This window comes from Lissotriton vulgaris, chromosome 8 (assembly GCF_964263255.1).
Source record: "Lissotriton vulgaris chromosome 8, aLisVul1.2, whole genome shotgun sequence".
NCBI lineage: Eukaryota > Metazoa > Chordata > Amphibia > Caudata > Salamandridae > Lissotriton > Lissotriton vulgaris.
Genome location: NC_141696.1, coordinates 482329184 through 482353750, shown reverse-complemented (window position 1 = coordinate 482353750; position 24567 = coordinate 482329184). Strand labels below are relative to the sequence as shown.

The 24567-nt window shown below is 45.8% G+C and overlaps 1 protein-coding gene across 2 annotated transcripts in view; it reads left to right on the top strand.

Annotated features, from left to right (window-relative positions):
- LOC147697215 (E3 SUMO-protein ligase RanBP2-like) overlaps positions 1-24567 on the top strand; it is an 852038-nt gene that overhangs the window by 226414 nt on the left and 601057 nt on the right. For both annotated transcript variants that reach the window (XM_086934289.1, XM_086934288.1), the window contains exon 12: positions 22241-22364. In XM_086934289.1, the coding sequence (XP_086790415.1) occupies positions 22241-22364 (124 nt within the window). The remainder of the gene's footprint in view (positions 1-22240; positions 22365-24567) is intronic.

Below are 24567 nucleotides of genomic sequence, written 5' to 3'. Positions count from 1 at the left end.
ACACTGCCTCCAGACTTTACACTCTTTTGAACAGGCCTCTGGTTTGCGACTAAACCCTGGGAATTCGGTTCTGGTCCCCTTGCATCTCTCTAGGGAGTGCTTTGAGTGGCAATCCACCATACCACTTCGGCATCAATCCTTTAGGTATTTGTGGATATGGATTACCCTCCTCCCCGAGCTGGGCTGGGCTCTTAATGTAGCCGGTTGGTTAAGAAGGCCACTGAAGATCTCATTAAATGGAAAACTTTACCTCTGAGCCCCCTGGGGAGTGTGGCCTTGTTTAAAATGATGATCCTCCCCAGATTTCTCTATGTCCTTCAAAATACCCCCCTTCTGCTTTCCCAGGACTCTGTTCCGGGAACTGGACAGTTTAATTACCCGGTTTCTCTGAGGTGGTGGGAGGACGCGCCTTGCTTTGTCCTCCTGCCAAATTCCCTCCTTTCATGGAGTATGGGGATGACTCACTTATACCTTTATTTCCTGGCCGTATGTCTCCTGGTGATCCTCGACTGGTTCAATGGGGGCTGGCCTATAGGTTGGAGCTGAGTGAACTCGGTTTCACTAAAATCCAGGCCATGATTTATGGGGGGCCCATCCCAACCCGATTGCCTGAGGTGACACGCTCGATGTTACTGGCCTGGCGGGCCTTGTTGCGCCATAACGGATGGACCCACAAACTGACCCAATGCGCACACCTCTCTGGCATGGGACCTGACTCCGGGAGGTTGGCGGACTGCAGGGATTTAAAACATGGGACCTTATTGGCATCTCACAACTAGGGGACGTGTGAGCTAAAGGCCATGCACTTTCCTTCCAAGATCTTCAAACCCGATACTGGCTACACTCGTCCCAATTTTATAAATATTTGCAGATAAGAGACACCCTCCACACGCACATCCCTTATGACACGAGGCTCCCCGAACACAGCCCCATTGAGGCCCAAACACTGATGGGGGACTTGGGTAAGGGGGGCATCTCCCGCATTTATCGCACTTTAGTTAACACCACCCCCACCGCCTTGAATAAGTTGAGGGAACAATGGGTGGAATGGGGGGGTTCCCCTCGATGAAGTGGATCGGCGCCATGCGCTCATGGCCCCCAGGGCAGTCACTGTCTCCGCCAAACTTAAACTGATTCAACTTTACTTCCTGCACGCTATGTATCTCACCCACCTGTGCCTTTTCCGAGATGGCTTGCACTCGGTAGCGTCATGTGCCAGATGTGCTTACACTCCGGCTGACTTTTTCCACATATTTTGGTCGTGCCTCCGGTTGGAGCTGTTCTGGGGGTCTCTCGAGGCAGAGCTTACAGAGGTACTGGGTTGGGGGATTCCCCATGGCCCACGTCACTCACTACTGGGGATCACGGACGGGTTGGATGGGTCCAGAAATGAAAAGTTACTTTTTAATACAGCTATGATCGTGGCCAAACAGCACATAGCGACAACCTGGATAAGTCCCGATCTACCTGATCTGGGCAGGTGGCGTAAAGGGGTGGACTGGTGCGCGACCCAGGAGAAATCCCTGTACATGGCCAAGTGGTGCGGTAAAAAGTATTGTAAAGTGTGGAGGAAATGGTTGGGTAATGTTGAGGGTTTCGTGTAGCCGGACGCCATATCCTGTCTGTGTATGTCTTTTGGGGTTCGTGCTTGGGGGATGCATTGACTACAGATTGTACTTGATTTGATTTCCGTGTACCTGCTGATTTGTTTCATTTGTTCAACATCAATAACATTTGAATATAAAAAAAAAAGATATAATTTATAATTGTCACCTTAGTAGTTAAATAAAATGATGTATGAATGTAATGGAAGAAATATTTTCAGACCCCTCTACCACAAGATTAAATGCAAAATGGGTTGTGCGTGCACCTCTGAGTGCTTTTCAGAATAAGCCTACCCCTTCTGCAAATATATGTGAGGAGCTTTCAGAGTTTTTCCATAACAAGATTTAAGTCCTCTATAACAAATTCCAAAGAAATTCTGAAGCCATGCTTACCATGGATGCGAACTCTTTCTCTGGGCCAGTTTGTGCAAACTTTAGTCCTATATCTCTGGAGGACTTTCTATCAGAACTGGCTAAATGCAAGACTGGTTCTCCTCTGAACCAATGTCCACCGACATTCATAAAATGGTATCCTCCTATGTGAGACCCATCTTGAATAAGCTGATGAATTCCTCCATTGACTTCGGACTAGTTACGAAATGTTTGAAACAGGCTGTTCTGCTGCCATTACTCAAAAATCCCACTGCAGACTTCAAGATCTTTACTAACTATAGACCGGTTTCTCCTCTGCCGGCCGTGGCTAAAATGTTGGAGAAACCGGTGAACAGACAACTGTCACATTTTCTGTAGTCTGTCTCTAACCTGGTTCCTAATCTGGCTTTAGGTCTGGATACAGCACCGGGTTAGCCCTGCTGGAAGTCTCTGAATTTCTAAAATAGAATCCTGATGCAAACTCTGCAGCCACTGTGGCGCTTGTAGGTTTATCTTCAGCATTCGATACGGTAGGCTTAGAAACATAAGAATACAAGGTCAGGCTCTCTTGTGGTTTAAGTCCTTTTTGGAGGACAGGATGTACAATCTGTCCTGGTATTGCCTTTTTCCTCTTCGGCAAAACCGCTGTAATGTGGAGTGCGACACGGCTTAGCATTAAGTCACATCTTTTTTAATATTTACCTGGGGCCGCTAGCCATCCTAGCAGAAACATGGGATCTTAGGGAGTCTGACAAAAATTGGATGTGTTCTTTTTTCTTCAGGCTTAACTGTGACAAAAAAGAGGTCCTCCTCTTGTGGTAATAGCTGCTATCCTGACTCATGCAATTGGTAGCCTTCGGAACTTGGGGTCCCTCCCTTCCCTGCATCAACTGGCAGGAACATTGGAATCCTCTTTCCTTTGGTACCCAAGTGAAAAGCGTATCGATTAATTGCTTTGCCACTCGTAAATCTCTAAGAAGAATACTACATCTTTTGCCCAAGGGCACATAAGATCATGGTTCACTCCTTAGTGACGTCGAAAATGGACCATGCAAATAGTCTTTATTTGGGCTTGCCTGCCTACTTACTGCGTTGTCTACAGATTGTGAAAAATGTGCCTGCCAGACTGATTTTGAAAATCGGTAACTTCCCATCTTTGACACCTTCATTGGCTGCCCATTGTTAAGCAAGTCCGATTTAAGATGTTCATCTTGGCCTTTAGAGCTTGAAACCCTAGTGGTCCTGCATATTTAAGAAAGCGAATTAAGGCTTATTTCCAGTTTCGCACTCTGAGATCCAACAGTCAAAGTCTACGTCAAACTCTCTGGATGTGTAAAGTTAGGAGTGGAGGAAGATCATTTACTTTACTTACTGCTGGGTTCTGGAACGGCCTTCCAATCTGCCTTCGGTTTGCTGCCTCATTAGCAATTTTTTTTGAAAAAATCTGAAAACATTTTTCAACTCTGCTATAAAAATTATTTTTTTGTATTGTATTTTTCATGGAAAATGTTTCTGCATATATTTAAGGCCAAATAGGATAGAGCACATTCTTCAAAACTCGTGTGTCATGTATGGATGAAAAGGCTTCATGCTGTATAATTCTTTCCTTGTTTTTATGAGATGCCATGTTCTGGATACCTGTAAAGAGACTGTAACGAGGTCAGCAACATAGGTTCCATGCAACATATGTTCCATGCTGTACCTGAACGCTCATAATGACCTTAACACTTTAATTGAACTCATATCTTCCATTGTGACAGGGCTTAAAATCAGACAGATGGAAATAGAACATTATACAATAAGGGCATTATTTGAAATGTATTTCTAATAAATACTTCAAACCACAGAATTCTCCTTTTTAGAATATCCCAGGCACCAGACTGGATCTGGGAAAAACTCTCAGCAAACACTTCTCTATGCCTACAGGTGGCGCTGTGTGGTGCTGGCGACCTGCCAATGCCCCAGAAGTGGCTGAGGGGAGCTGCATATTGACTTCACCCCTGTGTGTTGACGCCAGTTCCTTAATTTTTTTCTCCTTTTGACGCAGACCAGGCGCTCTGCTCCCACGTCTCAAAATTCTTGAGGGGAAAATGTGCTAGGGACAGAGTCTCCCTTGAAGGTGTCAGGATTCAAGCCATGTGGCAACTGCCTTTGGTGCCTTGACTCTTGTTCTGTGAGAAATGTGCCCCTCTGTACTTGAAGGCAATCAGAGAGCAGGAAGCAAAACTCTAAATTGCCGAGCATAAGAAGAGTTCATGTTCAAGACGGGTCTCTATTTCGCTCCACATCACGCTCAAAGTCCCTCCTGTTGCTTGATTTCTTCAGAAAAGTCAAACATGCCATAAGTGCAAGAAAGCAACATGAGAATCAACCTGGGCCCTCCAATCTAAATCGGATGAGAAGTTGCAAGGATAACACTTTAAGGTCAACTTCTTCTGAATTAGATCCTGTACCACAGCCCAAAATTGTCTGGACCTTGGTAGGCCTCGCAGCAAGTTGGGGCCTTCAAAGAGGCCATTTTGCAGTTCTTTCAGATGCTGCTGACTCACTTTGGCGTAGCTCACGGAACTGCAGGGGTCACCCGTCAGACTTCCAGTTGGGCCTTCCCTGGCTATACCCCCACCCCACCCACCCCAAACGTAATGGAAGCTCATACCAATGCTGACCCATTCTTCTGCTCTGGGTCCAAGGTCCACACCTGTCCCTTCCATATTGCCAGAACTGCCAACTCTAATCCCAATCCCTGTCTCCAGCCTCCTGCCCACGCCAGGCCTATGTTGCCCTATGAGAATACCATGGTACAGCCTCCTAACAAGACACAAATCTTACCAGAGGTCCTATTTGGTTCAGATTCTGACACAATCCAGGGCCTACAAAAATCTCTTTATTAAGTGATTAAATGAATGACCAGGAGGAGGACAATCCACTCCCTGCTCATTACACTGATAAAATACTTTACCTAGACTTAGACGTGCACTGGGCTAGACATCTCCACTGAGGTTGAGCTGCTGCTGGAACGGGACTATTTGTTCAGCTGGCAAACCTTTATTCACATTCAACCAACTATGTTCATATAGGTTCTCAATTTGTGAAAATCCTGTTTTGTAATATATTCTTGATCCATCAGAAGAGCAATATCATGGGGAATGTGCATAAACAGCTACCTCCCCTCCCTTATTTCTATTACTGCATGAGGTTCCCCTCATTGTTGGAGTGATATTCGTCCGCTTGAATTACAGCAGTAGGAGCTATTTCCAACTCTCCACCCAAAAGATATCCAAGCCTGTCTCTTCCTAGGTCTGCAATGCAGAGATCACTGCTTACTATCTCTGATGAAACGCCATTTCAAGCAAGGAGTTGACTTCAAGCTTCTTTGTCGTGCCTTATGCCTACACAGTTAGGCACTGCTTCTTTTTGATAAATTAACGGTGTTTTGCCAGTCCTCCAAAGCCTATTACCCAATCAAGACACTTCACCAAACCAGTAAGACTCTTGTACTTGGGGTCAGACCCTTAAACATTCAAAGCCTTTCCCTGTGGATCTCTCGCATTGCCTTTTCAAATTCAAGGGGGTTTGAGAATTTTTAGGAAAGTACTGAAAACCCAGGTATCACTGCAGCCGTTGGGTCTTCATTCCTGCAGCGACTTTAATGGTTGGTACCTGTCCAGCTGTTGAAAAGAACTTACACCTTGATGATGGGCGTTCACCTCTTGTACTTAAAGCCCTTCCCTCATAGTGCTTAGAATTAGTCCTCCAGCTTTGCGAGTGCTACATAAAAGCAAATAATAAAATGAAGATCGGTCTATTTTGAAAGGCTGTCAGTCGGTCATACACTTGTGAACATCCCAAAGTTGTCAATCTTCTGGTACGATATATTGGGGGCCATTAAGCAGAGTATGTAAAAAGAGGTGGAAAGGTACATGTAAACGTACATGGAAATGAACTGTTGGGCTATGCTGCAAGGGAGAGCTTCCCCATACTCTCTGTAAGGGGGGAAAATGGGGACAGCCTTCTCATCTTTTGTTGCCGGCTAAATGGGTAGTTCTAACACTTTGGGATAAGATCTATAGACGATTTCTAGATCTTTTGTTGCTGCGAATATGAACCTGGCTAAGACTCAAGAACTAGCCTATTATGTAGTGGAATTCTATTACAAATTCAGTTGACACTGTGGACCAGTTACCACATACGTTATCAAGACTATAGTGTATTATGGTGCCCATTGAAACAGAGTAGTAGGCCTTCTAGATGAGGATAAAAACCTGGTGGGCAGAGAAGGAAGCAAGGGACGGATAATGGATAAGAAAGGAAATGAGATAGCAGTTTTGTGGGCCGAGCTCTATGAATTCGGTGTGCTGGGATGGAAAGATTTAGGGTAGGGTGAGGTTAATACGTTTGACATGGAAATTATGTAGTTATGGAGGAGGGGGTGGCAATAGTTAGGTATGTCCGCTTTCAGTTGTATCTTTCTAAAAACTCAGTAAAACTTATTGAAAACTGAACTCTATGGAGTATGTTGCATCCTTTGGGAAATATAAAGTGAATACCCCAATCTAATGTTTGCCCATGTCTCTTGTACTCCAGCATTACTTACACATACCACATTCAAACTGAGAATCCCGGCTCCCAGTCTTTATAAATCATAAACATTTACATTGGGAGAGCCAGGTGGCTGTTCCACTATGGAGTGCAGGTAAAAAGACTGAATCCAGGTGCCACCCACCATTAGTCATGTCTTGGCCTGGTCATGGGATAGTAGTTATCCATTTTAAAAGAAGGGAAGCTTTTGGTGTACCCTATCGCACACAGGACTCTAGGTCTCTGTTGGTAAGGAGTATGTGGTCATGTAGAGTACCGGTTGTGATACTCTTGACATGAACCTCCCTCAGAGAAAAACCTACTGGGTTAGTCAGAATGAGGCAGTGATGAGCAGGATGCCCTGTAGTGTGGTGAAAATTGAAGCTTTTTTTGCTCATGCCCCATTCATTTTATATTTGTTTATGGCCAAGATGGATTGTAATTTTGACCTCTGGTCAGTTAAGTCTGTTGAAACATTTATTGGGCGCCTTTCCCTAAATGTGGTAACCATTTGTCTTAATTGGCCTACTTGAGTTCTTTGTACGATTACTGGGGATACCCACAAAAAGCAGAAGGGGTGTAGAAGTCAATAGTCACATTTGGATCAAAGCTAGGTTTTCGCCATCCCCTTAGGGATAAATACATTGCACATAACATGAAAAGAAGCCCTGTTTCTCGTCAGCCCAAGTCTGCATGTAGATTTGGAATCTACACTAGGTTTTGCATTTAACTATTAAACTTCACACTAAGTAAATAAACCTTTGTTGTATGTTGGGGTGTGAATGTGTTCTGCTTGACTTGGCCTAATTTTCTTTACAGTGAGTCTCACAACAATGTGTGTTTGCTCTGGGCATCTTGTGTGAGCAACTTGAGTTCGAGTGATTCTCTGTGATCTGGAGAGGCATCCAAAAGCACTCCTTTTGGAGAGTGACTACTGTTACTTCCCTATGGTGGAAAAGAGGTGTGGTGGAAAGGCAAGCCTTTTTCCTGTTGCTTTCATGAGCATGCTTTCTGGCCTCTTTCATTGACATTGATGTACCAGTTTATTTGAACCTGGGTCCTTTTCTCCATCCATATGGTAAATGGAAGGTGAGTGCAAGTGTACTCTGTAGTGGTAGTAAGAACGTGGAGTGCAGGAGTGTGTTCTTGACCGTCTTGTGGTTTGGTTCTGTTTTGAAACTCCTGCATGCCGCAAATGGCCAAAAAGATGGCGGTCAGAGATGGGCCTGTCAGACTGTTGTGTGGTTTGGCTGAAATGTCCAGAAAGGTCCTGACTCCCGGTGAGGTGAACCAGGCTCCTTTGAATGAAGGGTGTTGGTCCAATTGCCTTTCATTATATAAGGCAGCTACAATCTCCTTGCAGCTTCCTTCCTGCACCAGAGTTGTAATACAGATAATTAAGTGTAATGGCCAGGTAGGGATAGAATCACATTTCCCTTGTGCCTTTTTTCTTTTTCTTCTGAAGGGACCACCTATCTCCCCCCTTCTTTGCTGACATATCTGTATATTAATAGTTTGACTGACCAGTCCCTGGGGAAGAAAGTCTCCTCCCCATAGCAAGTGACTCCCTAAACAGAGCAGAGCTCTGCAGTGCACATTTTAGGTCGTTTTTCAGGGATAGGTCTGGAGTAGAATCCTGAGGTCAGTGTGCCAGGGATTTCTCATTGACCAGCCATATCTGTATATTAATAGTTTGCCCGAGCAGTCTCTGGAGAAGAATATCCCAGCCCCCCCCCCCTCCCCCCACGCCCCCAACCCCCACCCACCCACCAAAAGCAAGCTATTCCCTAAACAGAGCAGAGCTCTACCGTGCACATTTTAGGATGTTATTTAGGGATATGCCTGGTCTAGAATCTTGAGGTCTGTGTTCTAGGGATTTCTCATTGACCAGGGTTTAGGCATCGTACACCTGTGTACTGGAGAAGATTTCTTAGTTCAGAGGCTAGTGTCTTTGCCTAGAGGAGTGTCTCACATCCCAGCAGCCTGGACAAATAAGGAGATTTTGAGGAAGGACGGTAACTGGAATGAGAGGCTCTGAGCAGGAGTTTCTCAACTGAGCTGTTTGCCAGGGCTGTGATAAGCAGTCTCTGTCCCTTTTCCCCAAGATATACTGCCTAGCCATACCTTTCAGAAGGCGTATTGCCCAAACCTTGGGTCTACCCATCCCAGTGGCCATGAAGATGCATGCTGTTGCAATGTGGGCTGCGTTGCCGCTGTGCTTGTGGCCACTAACCTGGTTTGAACTAATCTAAAGCATGACTACTAAAGAAACCATTGCCCAACTGAGAACCATTGTCTACACCAATCTCCCAATTGTTAATGAACATCATCACAGTTGAGGAATATGGATCTTAGCACACTAGCTGCCTGCTTTAGTCACCCATCGGACCCTTGTAGAACTCTTTCTATGTTTTGACTGCAATGCTTAATGTTTTGAGTGAACTCTTTAGTTCCATTTGAGTGTCAGATTGTTAATGTAGCCTGTGAAGTCTACCTCAAGGCTGTGCACAAAGGATCTAGTCTGCCAATGACCATAGGAGCAGGAAAGCAGTGAACGGAGTTCACTCAGCATTACCATAGCCTCTTTAGTTCCCAGCCACCAGCACAGCTGGCAGTGTCTCCTCCCCCTCCCACTCTAGGAATTGCATACTTCTTCGATACAGTGTCTTAACCAGAACAGTTTGCATGCATGCACCTTTATTCTGCAGGGCTACTTGAGAATACACGGTTATACATACCAGGCATGGGGAGGCCTTCCTCAACAAAAGTACAAGATTGGACCTTTAAAATGCTGGGTAGATTGAAGATTCCAATTTGGGGGTGGTCATGGAAAGGCTCGGAGCTTGAGTGCCTCTGCCAGATCGACTAGGATTCCTAGGGGGTGCATCAGGGCAGCTTAAGCACAAGCGCACTGTGAATCGGAAATTAACACTTTCCTGCACAGCTATGAGAATTTCTTCCAAGCATACTGGTCTTTTCCACTACCTTTAGCCACAGAAAACTTGGCTAACTCCCACACCAAGGAGAAAGAGGTCCAAGACTAACTAAAAGGAGACTTCTTGCTGTGTAGCGTTTCCCCTGCATCCAGGAGAGCAATGTGGAAGAGCAAGTGAGTGATGGGGCTGTATCTGTCTAAAGGTAAAATAGTAAGACTTTTGGATGTTTTGCTTTGGTCTTGACTACCCTTTAATGCTCTTGAACCCATTACCTGTCTTCCAAGGAGCGGACCCTGAAGATATGTGGATATTTGGAGCATCAGAAAAGAGGTTGTAGAACCAGCGCCACAAGTTCTGTAGACCTGGGCTGCTTTCATTGTCATCTGACACTTAAAAACACTGCATTGGATACTTTTGGAATCTGTTTCAAACCAGCTTCCTGGTTGAAGAATGGGGGCGGCATTGCTTCATTTTTATCATAGTTTACAAAGATTAAGTGTGGAAATAGTGTTAAATTATTTGTACATATTGAGTGCATACATATGTTGCATGTGAGGTGCAAGAGGCTGCTGATATAATTTTATTTTCTTTCATGCTGCATTGCAACGTGCTGTATTTGCATCTTTTTCTGCTCCGGTCTCAGCCGACCTGCTTAACCCCTCAATAGCTGCAACATTTGGGACTTTTAATTTAAGTCTGTTAAATAATATTTATGATAGAGTAAGGTGTATTAAAGCATTTCTGATTGTGTATACGTATGTGTATATATATATATATATATATATAGTGTTCTAGAAGAACCCCTTCCTTGTAACACCTTAGTAAGAGAATCTTTGTGCATCACTTATGACATGAAAACACACCACACTGCGCTTGCGAGTAATTTAAGAGTTACTGTGAGTTTGGTGTATCAAAATGATGTAGTATATAGACTTGCTGACTAAAGTATAACAGGGCAAACAAGACGTTAACCCCTTCCATGCTCATGACGAGCTCAGCTCGTCATGAGGCACAGTGGAGCCGTGCTGATGACGAGCTGAGCTCGTCATGAACAATGGAGTTCAACATTAATCAGCACAGGAGGGGAAAATGCACAGCAGCGATGTGGTTAAAGCAGTAATACTACAAGGTCAGAGTATAATCTTTACCAAAGTTCTATATCAGAGTCACATCTGTGTAACTGTCCCTTCAGCTCTACTGCGTACAGAGAACTCACAAGATTTCTGTGATCGAATGGCCAAATTTTTCTATTCAAAAGTCGTGGATATCAACAAAGATCTGGATTTCCACAACTCAAATTCTTCTAATCTCTTGGATGCAGAGTCTCCGGCAGCACTTGAATTTCAACGCAACTGGTCTATTTTAGAGGATTCCTCAGCATCCTTTCACAGTTCACATTATTGACACAACAGCAGGCAGAATGTCATCTGCTTGGTATCAAATCCGGCTCCCCACTAGAACCTTGTCCCCCTAATATTTTGCTATTAGGAGGCAAGAGCATTAGCACTGTTTAAACTCGCGCATCAACTCTGTGTCGTCTAGCTGCCCACCTTCTCCTCCCTAGCGCTGAGACCTCTGCTGGTGATTCAGCGCTATACAAATGTCAATTAACAATAACAATTGTCCCCCGCCTTACATAAACCTTAAACAAAGTAATCGAATCTGGATGTTTTCCTTTCATATGGAAAAAGGCGGTAGTCAAGCTGCTGCTTAAAAAAGATAATTTAGATCCTGGAGACTCAAAAAGCTACCCCCCATCTCCTTGCTGCCTTAGCCCCCTAAAATCCTTGAGAAACACCGGAACTCCCAGATTATGAATTATCTTGAACAATTCCAACTCCTAGATGCGTATTAATTTAGGATTTAGGAGTAACCATGGGACAGCGTTAGCAATAGTGTCTGCAGGCAATAACATCCGTTGCATGGTGGATACTAAGGAGGCTGCATTGTTGGTCCTTTTGGACCTATCTGCAGCTTTCAATATCATCTCCCCGACTCTTCTTTCAGAGCGGCTCCAGCAGTTAGGAGTCACAGACTTGGCACTCAAACTCCTGGCACCTTTTCTAAGTGATAGATCTTGGATGGTAATGGAGGAGCACTTCTGCTTGCACTCCATAATGTTGCATTTTCTTTTGGGCTCCAAGCCTTGTCTGACGCTGAAGACACCCAAAACATCATGTCTATCTCGAAGGACATCAATGTGATTGCCTCAATTATAAAAAAACGTATGCAGGCAGTGGCCACTTGGATGGAGAGAAACTACCTATGATTGAATAGGGACAAGACGGCGGCCCTGATCTTTTGTGGGCAACCGTCTGTGTGGTCCACTCAGTGGTGGCCTGACAGGCTAGTTAGTCATGTGCAAGGGAAGAAGCGTTGGTACTAGAACACTCCTTGCATATGGTGATTTATGTCAGGTATGCGTCAAGATTAATTTTACGGTTACTGCAATGTCTGTATCATAACAGACTTATGGAGTTGCTGTATTGATTGCAGTCTGGTAGTGTGATTGTTGATTTTAGGATTATAGAAAAGTATAACTTTGGAAGGCTAATGTGGAGGTGGGACCAGGGTTCATACGGTCTAGTCATATGACCATCCATACAGCATTCAATCTCATACCCATAAAGGGTTTTTTCTTATCATAGTTAGTACCTATTGGAAAAAGGGTTAATGATGCAGATGACATATTTTGCTGGAGTTAGCCTTAATCTATTCAGTGTTTATTTATTTTTTACTAGGAAAGATGTATAGGGTACATGTTACACTAGGTAGTATTTACACGTTTCATTGTTTGCTTCTAAGGAGAGTGCAAAAGATACATAGTACACTGCGATTTCTGCTTGGTTTTAAGGAGCAAGTAGACCCTCAGGCAGCGGAGAGACAGAAGCGGATTCCACACCAAAATGTATGAATGTATAATGCAATTCTGCATGCATTTTTCATGCATGCCCTAGGAACTCTTAATTTGAACAAATGCACCTTTAGCACACATTTGTTATGCATGCAAGTTGTTTTAACAACTTGCCTTAGGGGGGCGCTGGATATTGGAATAGTTTAATTTACTATTCCAACTCTGGTCTGCGCAACAGTAGTGAAGGTGTTGGACTTCAATTCTAACATTTCTCCACCATTGCGCACCCCTAAAGCAATTTGTTGTAACGAGTTGCATGCTGAACAATTGTGTGCTAAAGATTAATTTGTTCTGATGCCGATGCTGTGAAGGCACAGTGTGATTCCGGCTTCTTCCTAAGGGCGTTTCCCAAGTGTACTGCACATTGTCTGAGACGCCAGATATTTAGGGTGAAGCAGCCCCGTCTGTTGTTGAAGAAGAGGAATCTGATGAGCTATCACACTTATTGGTACTTCAAACTAGCCCAGAAATCATTGTCTCTGATGCCTCAGACCAGAAAGAGGAGGAAGTCCAAGAGGAGGAAGAGACACTGGAAGACACTCAATCTATCTATGTCGACTCCAGACCTCACACTAAGTCCACATCGATACACATGAGCACAGTCGACTCTCAGACTCCCAAAACAGATAAGCGGCAGCAACTTTGGGCTTCGGTTGATAGTGAGACAGGCTGGGGAGCTGAGACTGGATACAGACAAAAAGCCTCTGTCCTTCCCTCAGCCACCCACCTCTGCCTTCCCTCCCAGAAATTGGCCTTTGGGTGGAATGGCACACATTGAGGCAGTGACATTGAAGCCAGCCAATCCGTCAAAGGGGCCGAAATCAGTATCGGTTCCAAAATCATCGACTGCAGATTGTGACAAGAGACCCATTCTCAAGAAGCTCCAACAGTAGCTTGACGACTGGCTGCGATGCATAATCATTCATCCCCACATTGGCAAGATCTCTGCCAGTAGAAGACTTCCTAAAAATCCCAAACTTTCCTTTGAGGAAGTTTCACAGCTGGACCTTCTCTACAGCTGCTATCTCTGGAACAAAGTACAAGGTTAACAAAGTACAAGGTTACTAGCTATCCACCTTCTCGCCCTCCTCTACCACCGCCACCACTTCAAGCACCGCCACATTCTCCTCCCTCGACTTCTCCTCAGAAGTCACTTGAGTCTTATTCTAACTCTCGTTGCCCTAGTCCCTATTCTCAAGCAGATCACTTTGGAGCTCCCATTTACCCCATCCCACGGACGACCCTTGGTAGAGCTGATGTCGAGCCCCCAGGGGACTCTGATCTTAGTGATCTCCCTGTTGGGACTTTCCCACGAGACGATACCATCGCATACTACAGTGTTGTCCACTGTGCAGCTGCCGCCACAAGGTAGACCTATACGTCACCCCGAAGAATGTCTTTCAGGGTGGAGACGCTGTCCAGAAGCAAGTGCCTCCCCCCCCCCCCACCCCACACACTTTTTTACATTTGGAGAAGTACGTACTAGCCTATACCTTCATTCAGCTACACCTAGCCGCTATCGCCGCATATTTGCAAAACCGGAAACACTCTTCACTGTTTAAAATCCCAGTCAATAAATCCTTCATGGTAGTCCTTAAATGAGTCAACCCACCCATGTTGCTACTTACCCCAGTCTGGAGCATCAACGTTGTCACCAAGCTCACAGGCCCTCCTTTTAAACCACTAATCTCTTGCCTTTACAGTTTCTCCCCTGGAAGGTCACCTTCTAGTAGCCATAATATCCCTTTGGTGTATTAGTGAGTTTAGAACCAACCCCACATTTCTCTCTAAGGTGGTTTCCCTCTTTCACCTTAACCAGACAATTGAACTCCTCATTATTCTTGCCCCAGTTTGACTGTGTAGCAGAAAGACCATTTCACATACTTGATATCAAGCATACTCTTATGTATCATTAGATAGGACTAGGTCCTTCTGTTAAACACCGTCTTTTTGTTGCCTCTGCAAGACCTAAAGGTTGTTCCATATCAAATATTGGTTGAAGGTTTATCTTTGAAGAATGAGTGTAATATCAGTCTATTTCTTTATTTAAATAGATCTGTTTTGGTTTACAGTATATCGCACTGGGCGCTTTGAATGAACGAGTTCTTCGTTAAATAATCTGATTCCTGCACTTTGTCTTTTGGTGTGAGACTAGGGCTTTATTTGTGGTGATGGTTCTGTCTCCTGCTGCTTCTGCTGTGCTTTGGTTTGTATCCATATTTTTCTTTGTGATCCTCTCTATTTGCTTTTGATCTGTTGTCTGTAGGTTCCTTGTGTTCATGTTGATTGGATACTGATGTTACTAGTCTGCTTATACACTTCCTCTGTATTTTTAAAGTTGAGGCTTCGTCCACAGACCTGTCAGGTAATGTTATGTCAGAGGATGAATGTTGTGGTTGTAATGGCAGAGTTGCTGTGCTGGTGAAGTCTCTATAACATCTGTGTATTTTCTTTAGGGAAATTATACATTTGTCCTAGCTGATAGTAAAGGTCTCTGCAGAATTTCCTATTGTGAGCAGAAAAAGATGCAAACCATGTAATTCCAGTTGTCTAGGGTAGCACGATAACATACTGTTCGAGGCATGTGGGCTGCTGAATTCATATCTGTGCATAGATCGCCGCCTAGTGTTTGGTCCGCATGATTGCACATTTTTGTCCTGGAAGAGTCTTCGAAGTATCACGAGATAGGTGGCTCCTCCCCTGGACTACAGTGTGCATGGGCATCCTCTCCATCCTCAGATTGTTTTTTTCCCCATTGGGTTCGGATGTACTTTCTTGACTAAAGTTCGGAATCAGTATAAAACTCTTTGCGCAAGGCCAAAAGGCCTTCGGGGCGTCTGTATTGTCTCGTTCGGTGCCTATACTTCATCCAGTTCTTCGAACAGGACGTCGAAGGCCGTTTGCCTTTTCGACACCAAAGGCCCCAACTACGACGACGATGGAACGGAGCCCGTTCAAGGGATGCCCCGTCTGCAACTCAAAATACCCTCACATTGATGTGCACCCAGTGTGCAATAAATGTTTATCCCCGGACCACGACGAGGCCAGCTGTATGGCCTGTTCCAAGTTCCGGTCGGAGAAGACTCTTCGAGTTCGGCGCGCAGCGCGACAGTCGGCGCAGCAAGCGGCGCCCGACCCGGAGAACATCTTCGAGGCCGATGACGATGAAGGCGTCGATGAAGAGGATCCAGACCAGTCGGACCCTGCGTCGGAGCAAAACTCTAACTTCCATGTGGACGAAGAAGAAGACTACGTCCATGAAGAAGACGTCGTCGAGGTAGGAGATGGCGCAGAGGCAATCGGAGCCGTCAATGACTCGAGCGATGAGCAGGGCCCACCCGCAGTCGCGGGTCCTAATATTAACACTGTGCTCTCTAAGGCTCAGGTCGAGGCATCGCCGGAAGGCCTTAGCCGAGATCTTACTCCACATTCTATAGCCCCGCGTCAAGGCCCGGCTAAGAATACTTCAAAGGAGCCATCGGTCGATCCATCAAAATCGAAACCGAAACCAACAGAGGCGAAAGCGAAAGCGAAACTGTTGAAGACAGTCCTCGGATCGACGCCCTCGGACTCCTCGACTCCAGTCAAGTCTAAAAGTGTCGTCGACCCTTCGGGGTCACAAGGGGGCGTCGGCCCGAAGAGCGGGGCGCCGAGGCCAGTCTCAACGGTCAAGCACGTCACTCTGACGCCGTCGACGTCCAAACATGGCGACACGGCCAAAGGACTCCAGGCTAAAAAGACTGTCGAACCGACGCTTGCAGCCTCTAAGCCAATGTTAAGCAAGGCTCTCGAGTCGAAGACCAAACCCGACCCGAAAGAGCATATCGCGTCGAAGCCCAAGGCCGTACCTGCTGCTCATCATGAGCTCGAGTTGACGCAAGGCCGCAAGCATGCTGGTGATCCACCGAAGCAAATCTGATCGAAGACGACGTCAATCGCTAATAAGGTCGGTTCGTCTCCGGGGCTTCCTCCACCAATTAAATACGGACTGCCCCCGACCGCTCAACCCAAAACGTTCGAGCCACAAAGGAGCGCCGACACCTCCAAGAAGGTATCGGGACCTTCCAAGTCTCAGTCCATTCAGGTAATGTTCCAAGCACCCTCGTATAACAATCAGTCGAAGCTCTTCATCGACTCTGATTCTGGCAGACTCACCATTCACAAACGGAAAATCGCACCAGAACATCCTTTAGAGTCATACAAAATCCCTCTCAAGAGGAAAAAGAATTCAGCCACCTCACCTGTTCTCTTTGAACATGTACACAGCACGTTGCCGATTCTCCCACACGCAGCGATGAGGATGTGGGAGATGATTACAGTCATATGGGATTTATTTATCATGCTGACACAGATCAAGGGGAACCTCAACACTGGACTGACACTGTTGACCCTGATGATCCACACACTACGCCTGATCCTCAGTCTTATAATGTCAAAACCTCGCTTACTGAAGACACGGCGGCGTTTAACGCTTTAATTGAAAGGGCGGCCATTAACCATGGCGTTGAATTGCACGCCGAGCCAGTGGAGGAGGACTTCCTATTCGATACTTTCTCCACCTCAGAAAGATCGGTAAAGACATTGCCTATGCTAAAGGGTGTCCTCAAACATGCTACTGACATTTTCAAGGAAACCACAAGGGCAAGGGTTGTAAACCCAAGGATTGAAAGAAAATATAGGCCTGCGCCTGTTGACCCTACCTACATCAAGGGCCAGCTCCTATTGGACTCCCTAGTAGTGGCTAATGCTCGCAAGAGAGCAAACTCTCAAACTAGTGGTGATGCTCCTCCTCCGGACAAAGAATCCAAATCTTGGAGGCTTCTGGCAAACGGGTAGCAGCTCAAGCAGCTAATATTTGGAGGATCTCAAATACACAGGCCCTATTAGCCAGATATGATAGGGCTCACTACGACACATTAGAACAGCTGATGCAACACCTGCCTGATGCTTATAAAGAGGGAGCAGAAATGCTAAAACAGGAAGGAAAGTTAATTTCAAATGCATCCATCAAGTGTGCACTCGATGCAGCAGACACGGCAGCTAGGGCCATCAACACTAGCGTAATGCTGAGACGTCATGCCTGGCTCCGCATCTCTGGTTTTAAGCCAGAGATCCAAACAACTTTGCTCAATCAGCCAGTTAACCCTGACTTCCTTTTTGGTCCTGATGTAGACACGACCCTTGAAAAGATTAAGAAAGACACTGAGACAGCAAAATCCATGGGGGCTCTGCAGTCACAGCAGTTCAGGGGCAGTTCCTTTCGTCGCTCCGGTAACAGGGGGGCTTCTAGAGGACAAGCATTGCAGCAAGCCCAATACAACAAAGGGAGCAACCAGACCACCTATATCAAAAGTAACAGGGGTGGATATCGTGGGACCAGCACCAAAGGCAGAGGATGTGGAAATAACAATGCCAGATCCTCCGCCACCAATAAACAGTGACGCCTTGTCACTGCCCCCAGACCACATAACACCGGTCGGGGGAAGACTCCAACAGTTCCTGCCAGTCTGGGAAGGCATTACCCACGGACAGGTGGGTGAGACAACTTATCCAATACGGCTATTGTCTGGAACAAACCTCCACTCCTCCCAACATACCCCCAAGGCACCGTCCTATGTCTGCAGAGCACATGCACTTATTGCAGCAAGAAGTACTCTCCATGCTGCAAAAAGGGCCAATAGAACTCGTGCCTTTAGAACAGCAAGGTACAGGGGTGTACTCTCTGTAGTTCTTAATCCCAAAAAAGGACGGTTCCCTGCGGCCCATTCTAGACCTCAGACCCCTGAACCAGTACATCTTGTCAGAACATCCTACCATTGCTCAGTCAGGGAGACTTCCTGGCAACCCTAGATCTGAAGGATGCATATTTCCACATTCCCATTCACCCAGGTCACAGGAAGTATCTCAGGTTCACCGTCAACAACCAGCATTACCAGTTCAAGGTCCTGCCTTTCGGGGTCGCTACTGCCCCCAGGGTGTTCACCAAGTGCTTAGCGACTGTGGCTGCTCACCTTCGAAGACAACACATCCATGTCTATCCTTACCTGGACGACTGGCTTGTCCAAGCAAAGTCAGCCCAGCAATGTGCCAGCCACATGTCCCGCACAATTCACCTCCTACACAGCCTAGGATTTTCACTGAATTACCCAAAGTCACACCTTCAGCCCGCTCATGTACAACAGTACCTAGGGCCAACAATAAACACTCTGACAGCAACAGCGCAGCCAAACTCTGCCAGAGTCAACAGCATGCAATTGCTAATTCGGAAATTCAGGCCCCAACACTCGCTCCCAGCGCAGGTATTCATGCAGCTGATCGGTATGATGGCCTCCTGCATCTTCATAGTCCTGCACGCGAGGCTACACATGCGTCCGCTTCAAGAGTGCTTAGCACGACAGTGGAACCAGGCTCATGGGCATCTGAAAGACCTAGTGTTGGTGACCTGTCGTGAATACAACTCTCTGCATTGGTGGAACACACAAAACCTTTGCAGGGGACGACCGTTCCAAGAGCCTGTCCCACAAATAGTGCTGACAACGGACGCATCTCTCCAGGGCTGGGGAGCGCATGTCCTCCTTTATACCGTGCAGGGACTATGGACGATGAAGCAGCAAAAGATGCATATCAATCTGTTGGAGCTGATGGCAATCTTCATGGCGATGAAGGCATTCAAATTGCACCTGTGCAACAAAGTCGTGCTGATCCAGACGGACAACATGACTGCCATGTATTACATCCAAAAGCAGGGAGGCACACACTCTCCACAACCGTCTCATCTAGCCCAGAGCAGGTGGAAGTGGGCTATCCAGAGTAACATCTTCCTCATGGCGGAACATCTCCCTAGACAAAGACAACCAGATGGCGGACCTGCTCAGCAGGCACAGCCATTAGATCCACGAGTGGGATATACACCCCTCGGTGCTCCAACCATATTTCCAGCAGTGGGGTCATCCAGAGATAGACAGTGGGGTCATCCAGAGATAGGTTCGCCACAAAGGAAAACGCAAAATGCCAAACCTTCGCCGCCAGGTTCCCACACCCGCAGTCTCAGGGCAATGCGATATCGATGAACTGGTCAGGCAGATTTGCGTACGCTTTTCCTCCAGCACCGCTCATACCTCTAGTGGCACGCAAACTGCTGCAGCACTCCATGACGCTCATCCTGGTTGCTCCAACGTGGGCAAGGCAGGCCTGGTACACCACGTTCCTGGAACTTTCAGTGGTGCCTCACCAACGGCTGCGCCTCACGCCCAGTCTCCTCACTCAGAGCCATGGAGACATTCAGCACCCAGATCCGCAACAGGTGAGCCTTGCGATATGGCTCCTGAGGTCATAGTTCGGCTACCTCAACTTGCCCCCTGACTGTATGAACATCATCAAGGAGGCAAGGCGGCCTACAACTAGGGCGTGCTATGCAGCCAAATGGAAGCGATTTGTCATCTACTGTTCCAATAATGACATTAATCTGCTAGATGCGTCCACGCAGAACATCATATGTTATTTGTTTCATCTATATAGATGCAAACTACCATATAGTTCCATCAGGATACATTTGGCCGCCATAGCAGCTTATCTTCAAAACAGACAGCTTCTTTCCCTTTTCAGAGTGCCTGCCATTAAGGCTTTTTTGGAAGGACTCAAAAGAGTGATCCCTCCCAGACACCCTCCTTCACCTGTCTGGAATCTAAACATAGTTCTCACCAGGCTCATGGGGCCACCCTTTGAACCTCTTCCTTCTTGTGAGATACAGTTTCTTACATGGAAAGTGGCTTTTCTGATAGCCATCACATCGCTAAGAAGAGTTAGTGAGCTTCAAGCCCCAGCAATTCAAGAGCCTTTCCTACAAATTCATGTTAATAGGGTAGTACTGCGTACCAACCCTAAATTCATGCCTAAGGTGGTGTCGCAGTTCCACATTAATCAAACCATAGAACTGCCAGTTTTCTTTCCAAACCATGATTCTGTGGCAGACCGAGCACTGCACACCTTAGATGTTAAAAGAGCTCTCCTGTATTACATCGACAGGACAAAAGACTTTAGAAAGACTAAACAACTGTTTGTTGCCTTCTCTCCACAACACAAGGGCAACCCTATTTCCAAATCGGGTATAGCCAGATGGATTGTTAAGTGCATACAAATCTGTTATCAAAAAGCTAAACGCACTTTAACAGTTCCCCCAAGAGCGCATTCCACACGCAAGCTAGGGGCATCCATGGCTTTCCTAGGTAACATTCCTCTAGAGGATATATGTAGAGCAGCCACATGGTCCACCATACATACATTTACCAAACACTACTGCGTAGATGTACACTCCAAACAGCAAGCTGCTGTAGGACAGGCTGCTCTCAGAACTCTTTTTCAGACTGCTGCAGCTGGCACGGGCAACCACCGCTAAGGAGGTAACTGCTATTTATTCTATGCACAGATATGAATTCAGCAGCCCACATGCCTCGAACGGAATATCCTACTTACCAGTATGCATCTGTTCTTGGCATGTAGGGCTGCTGACATTCATATCGCCCGCCCTCCTCCCCGGTGCCTGTAGCAGCTGTAGCACTCAGAATCATTCTCAAGCATGGTCATCACTTACTGTATTACACTCCATCTCTGCCACAATGGCGAAAAACAATCTGAGGATGGAGAGGATGCCCATGCGCACTGTAGTCCAGGGGAGGAGCCACCTATCTCGTGATACTTCGAAGACTCTTCCAGGACAACAATGTGCAATCATCTGGACCCAACACTAGGCAGCGATCTATGCACAGATTTGAATGTCAGCAGCCCTACATGCCAAGAGCAGATGCATACTGGTAAGTAGCATATTCCTTTCTTTTCATAAACCGGAGTACTGGTATGTGCTGTTTGTTGACTTCTGAGTCTCTCATGTCACACCAAATCTCTGAGTGAGCTTAAACTGCTCACCCATGCTCCATTGAAAGTCAAGTGCTAGTATTGGCATAGTTAGTGCTCTACATTTGGTCCAGTAATACGATTAAGCCTAGGGGTGACTGGTACCTTATCTCACACTCTGGACCTAGAGACCCATGCAAAACTAGCAATGGTATGCTTGGTATTTGTCATAAAAATGTACTTTTACTCGTAAGTGCTAAATATTTGACTTGGGGAGGGGGTGGGCTTAGCAAAAGCTCATATCAAGACTGAGGCCTCTATCTCACGTGCTCTCTCTGGTTTCCTTTACATGGCTACTATTACAGAGGCTTTCAACCATACAATCTTATGTTTGTTTTGTTCTAGGATTTTATTTCAAATAATTTGGGTGTGGTTATTAGTTGTGATCTTCTCTATTTTCACACTAAACGCTATGGAAACGTTCAGCTGTATGTGATGCAAGATGAGGTCTCTGAATCTTAGCTTTTTTTCTAGTCACAGAATATACTGTCCCCACTCCTATTTCACTATCTTTCCCTGATTTGCAGATCCGTGTATCACAGTCCTCCCTCTTGATTTCCATTCCCATTACCCTCTGTGTCCTTGCACTGAGATGCGCTCGCATTTCCCACTTTTATTGCGATAAGCTACTTAGGCTCCTTTGTCATTTTCTCTATATGTTTATTTTGACTATTCATAAAGAGTATTACTTAATATAGGTTTCCAGCTTCGTTAGGAATTTTGCCTCTTACATTAACTTTCTTCTACCTTAATAGCAATACTGTTAAAAGATGTTCAGCAAATAGGAGACCGAAGTATGCACAGTTGCCTTTCTAAAGGTTCTTTGAGAATTGGGAAAAAAAGAAATTAACAAAACAATAGTTAAATGCAAATTTCAGCACAAATAATTTGTAATTCCAAAGTCCTTAATTATTTTCTTTCCCTAGGCCTGGCATGTCGGCAAAACTGAGGCTTTTGGTTCAGCATGAACTTACCACTGTGAGAGCACTGGAAAAGCATGGTCTTCAGCCATCCTTAATAATTCACTGGGCAAGAAATCTTCAAAAAACAGTATGTTGGCCTTTTAAACCTTTGTGCCTGGTATAGTCTAAACTAGTTGGTTCACAACTATTAAAGTATTAGGCTATGTCATCAGAGTTAACTAAAATGAAACTTTGTTAGCCTTAACCGTAACATTTTGTTTCTCACTGCACCACCTTATTATTTGGAATACTACCTGACAAACTGTAAATCCATTTTGAGGTCATTCTTTAAATCGGTCTCTGCCTAGTGTCTTTGTTGTATGTGAATGGAACCTAATGCAGATGGCATTTGTATTTCAGTTTCCGACGGATGTGCTTGGAAAGCTAGTGGGGATGGTTTTTCCAAGCTTGCACTTAGATAAATGTGTGTGCAACATCCTGATTTCAGTTAGTGAAATTCACATACATCGCAGAAGGTGGAGAGATAGTTTTTACTATGAACAGAAAGAGGGCATATTGGGACAGAAAAGTCCTCTATGGTAAGAGACTTGTACCCCTCCCCTGAGTGCCCAACTGTTGACTGGATCCCTAATGCTGATTATTTTTTTATTTTATTTATTTGTCCTAGGTGAACACAGATAATGCATGTATGCCCGTAACATAGGCCTGTCTCACGGATTGTGGTCTTGTTGGATTGGGAGGGGTACCCAAAGGCTACTGCCCTTCACCAGGAGTTAAACACCACGAGCACGGTGGTGGCAGCATACAGTGTAGTGATCATTACCAGTGAACAGGACCTTTTTGCATCCTGTCACTGACGTGAGGCCTACAGGTTCACTCACCTTCTTAAAACCTCCACTGCTGTGTGCGTAACTCATCCTTGGCCTACATCATGTTGATGTGGAGTGCTGCATAGAGCTGGTGTAGTAACACTTTGTTAGTGGTATGTGTGCCTGGGAAGGGTACAGTACAAGGATGGAGCAGTATTGTGCAGTAAATGTGTAGTTAGTACATGCACTTGGTGTATATATGCCTGAGAGGAATACATTACATGAGAGATGTAGTGCTGTGCAGTGCGTGCGCAGGTACGGCAGGTGCTGGGTGTATGTGTGCTTGTGTGAAGTAAAATACAGGAAGGGTGAAGTGTTGTACAGCTTGCACATGGTGAGTGTGTGTGTGCTGGCAGTGTGTGTGTTTTTGATCAACACTTCTTGGTTAAAGATAGAAAAGCTTCAGTGCTGAACAGTGCGTGTAGATCGAATGTTGTGTACTGAAAGCATGTGTACATGTAAGAGTACAGTGCATAGAGGTATTTGTGCTGAACAGAAAGTGTACTATGAATGTACATTTAGCAAGTGTTCCTGCAATGGTACATTGTATGGAGGACTCTGGGTTCCATTTTGGGAAGACAGGCCTGCCTGGTAAAGACACGAGGAGAGGAATACTTACAGACAGATTTTGGTATTGCTGCATTCCTATGATCTGGTGGTGGACACAATGTAGGGGAAAGGAAGAGACTCCCTTTACGTTTCCAAAGACTACTCTTTGATTCAGTATTTGATCACAAGTAAGGGGCCTGGACACATCTCAGGAAAGGTGATTGGGCTGATAAGATAATCCTAGAGTGGGCTGGGGGGTTTGTGAGTAACCTCTTGATGCATATATCCTGTGACTGATATACAGGTGTGAACTCTGGTCACTCCTAAGACTTGTGGACCATCCCCTTCGGAATAGTTTCTGCTTGGCAGACCTCTTTCATGAAGGCAGATGAAAATTAGACGTTACCACTTCAAAAGAAGCAGAACCACAACTAAATCATATTTGGTGTCAGGAAAAGGACTATAAGAAGAGGATGGTGAGTCCACACCTTTTTTATCTGTCAAGCAGCCAGACATGCTGTGTGATAAGGGGAAGCTTTGCAAGACTTATGCCTGTGACCAAGACTGGGTTCCAAGGCCTGTTAGTTTTCCTGTTGGGTACCACCCAGGGAAACCAACACAACCTGCCTGGGGCACCAAGGTGCCGGGACCAAATCATCAAAGACTTCAGGCCCGGGGACTGAAGTGAGGCTGTGATGGTGGGGCTAGCTGCACCGAAGAGTCTGTACTGACTGACACCCGTGGACTAGGAGGACGCCGAGGAGGATGACTCTTCTTTGTGGGACTTCAGTCAGGAGCCGAGGATATAGTTCCCCCATCGGGGAGAACTTGACTTACTGCATCTCTGTGAGCTGTAAGCTTCTCTGATTGATAGGGACAGCGGATGCGCCACTCTGAAGAGCAAGCCTGCGC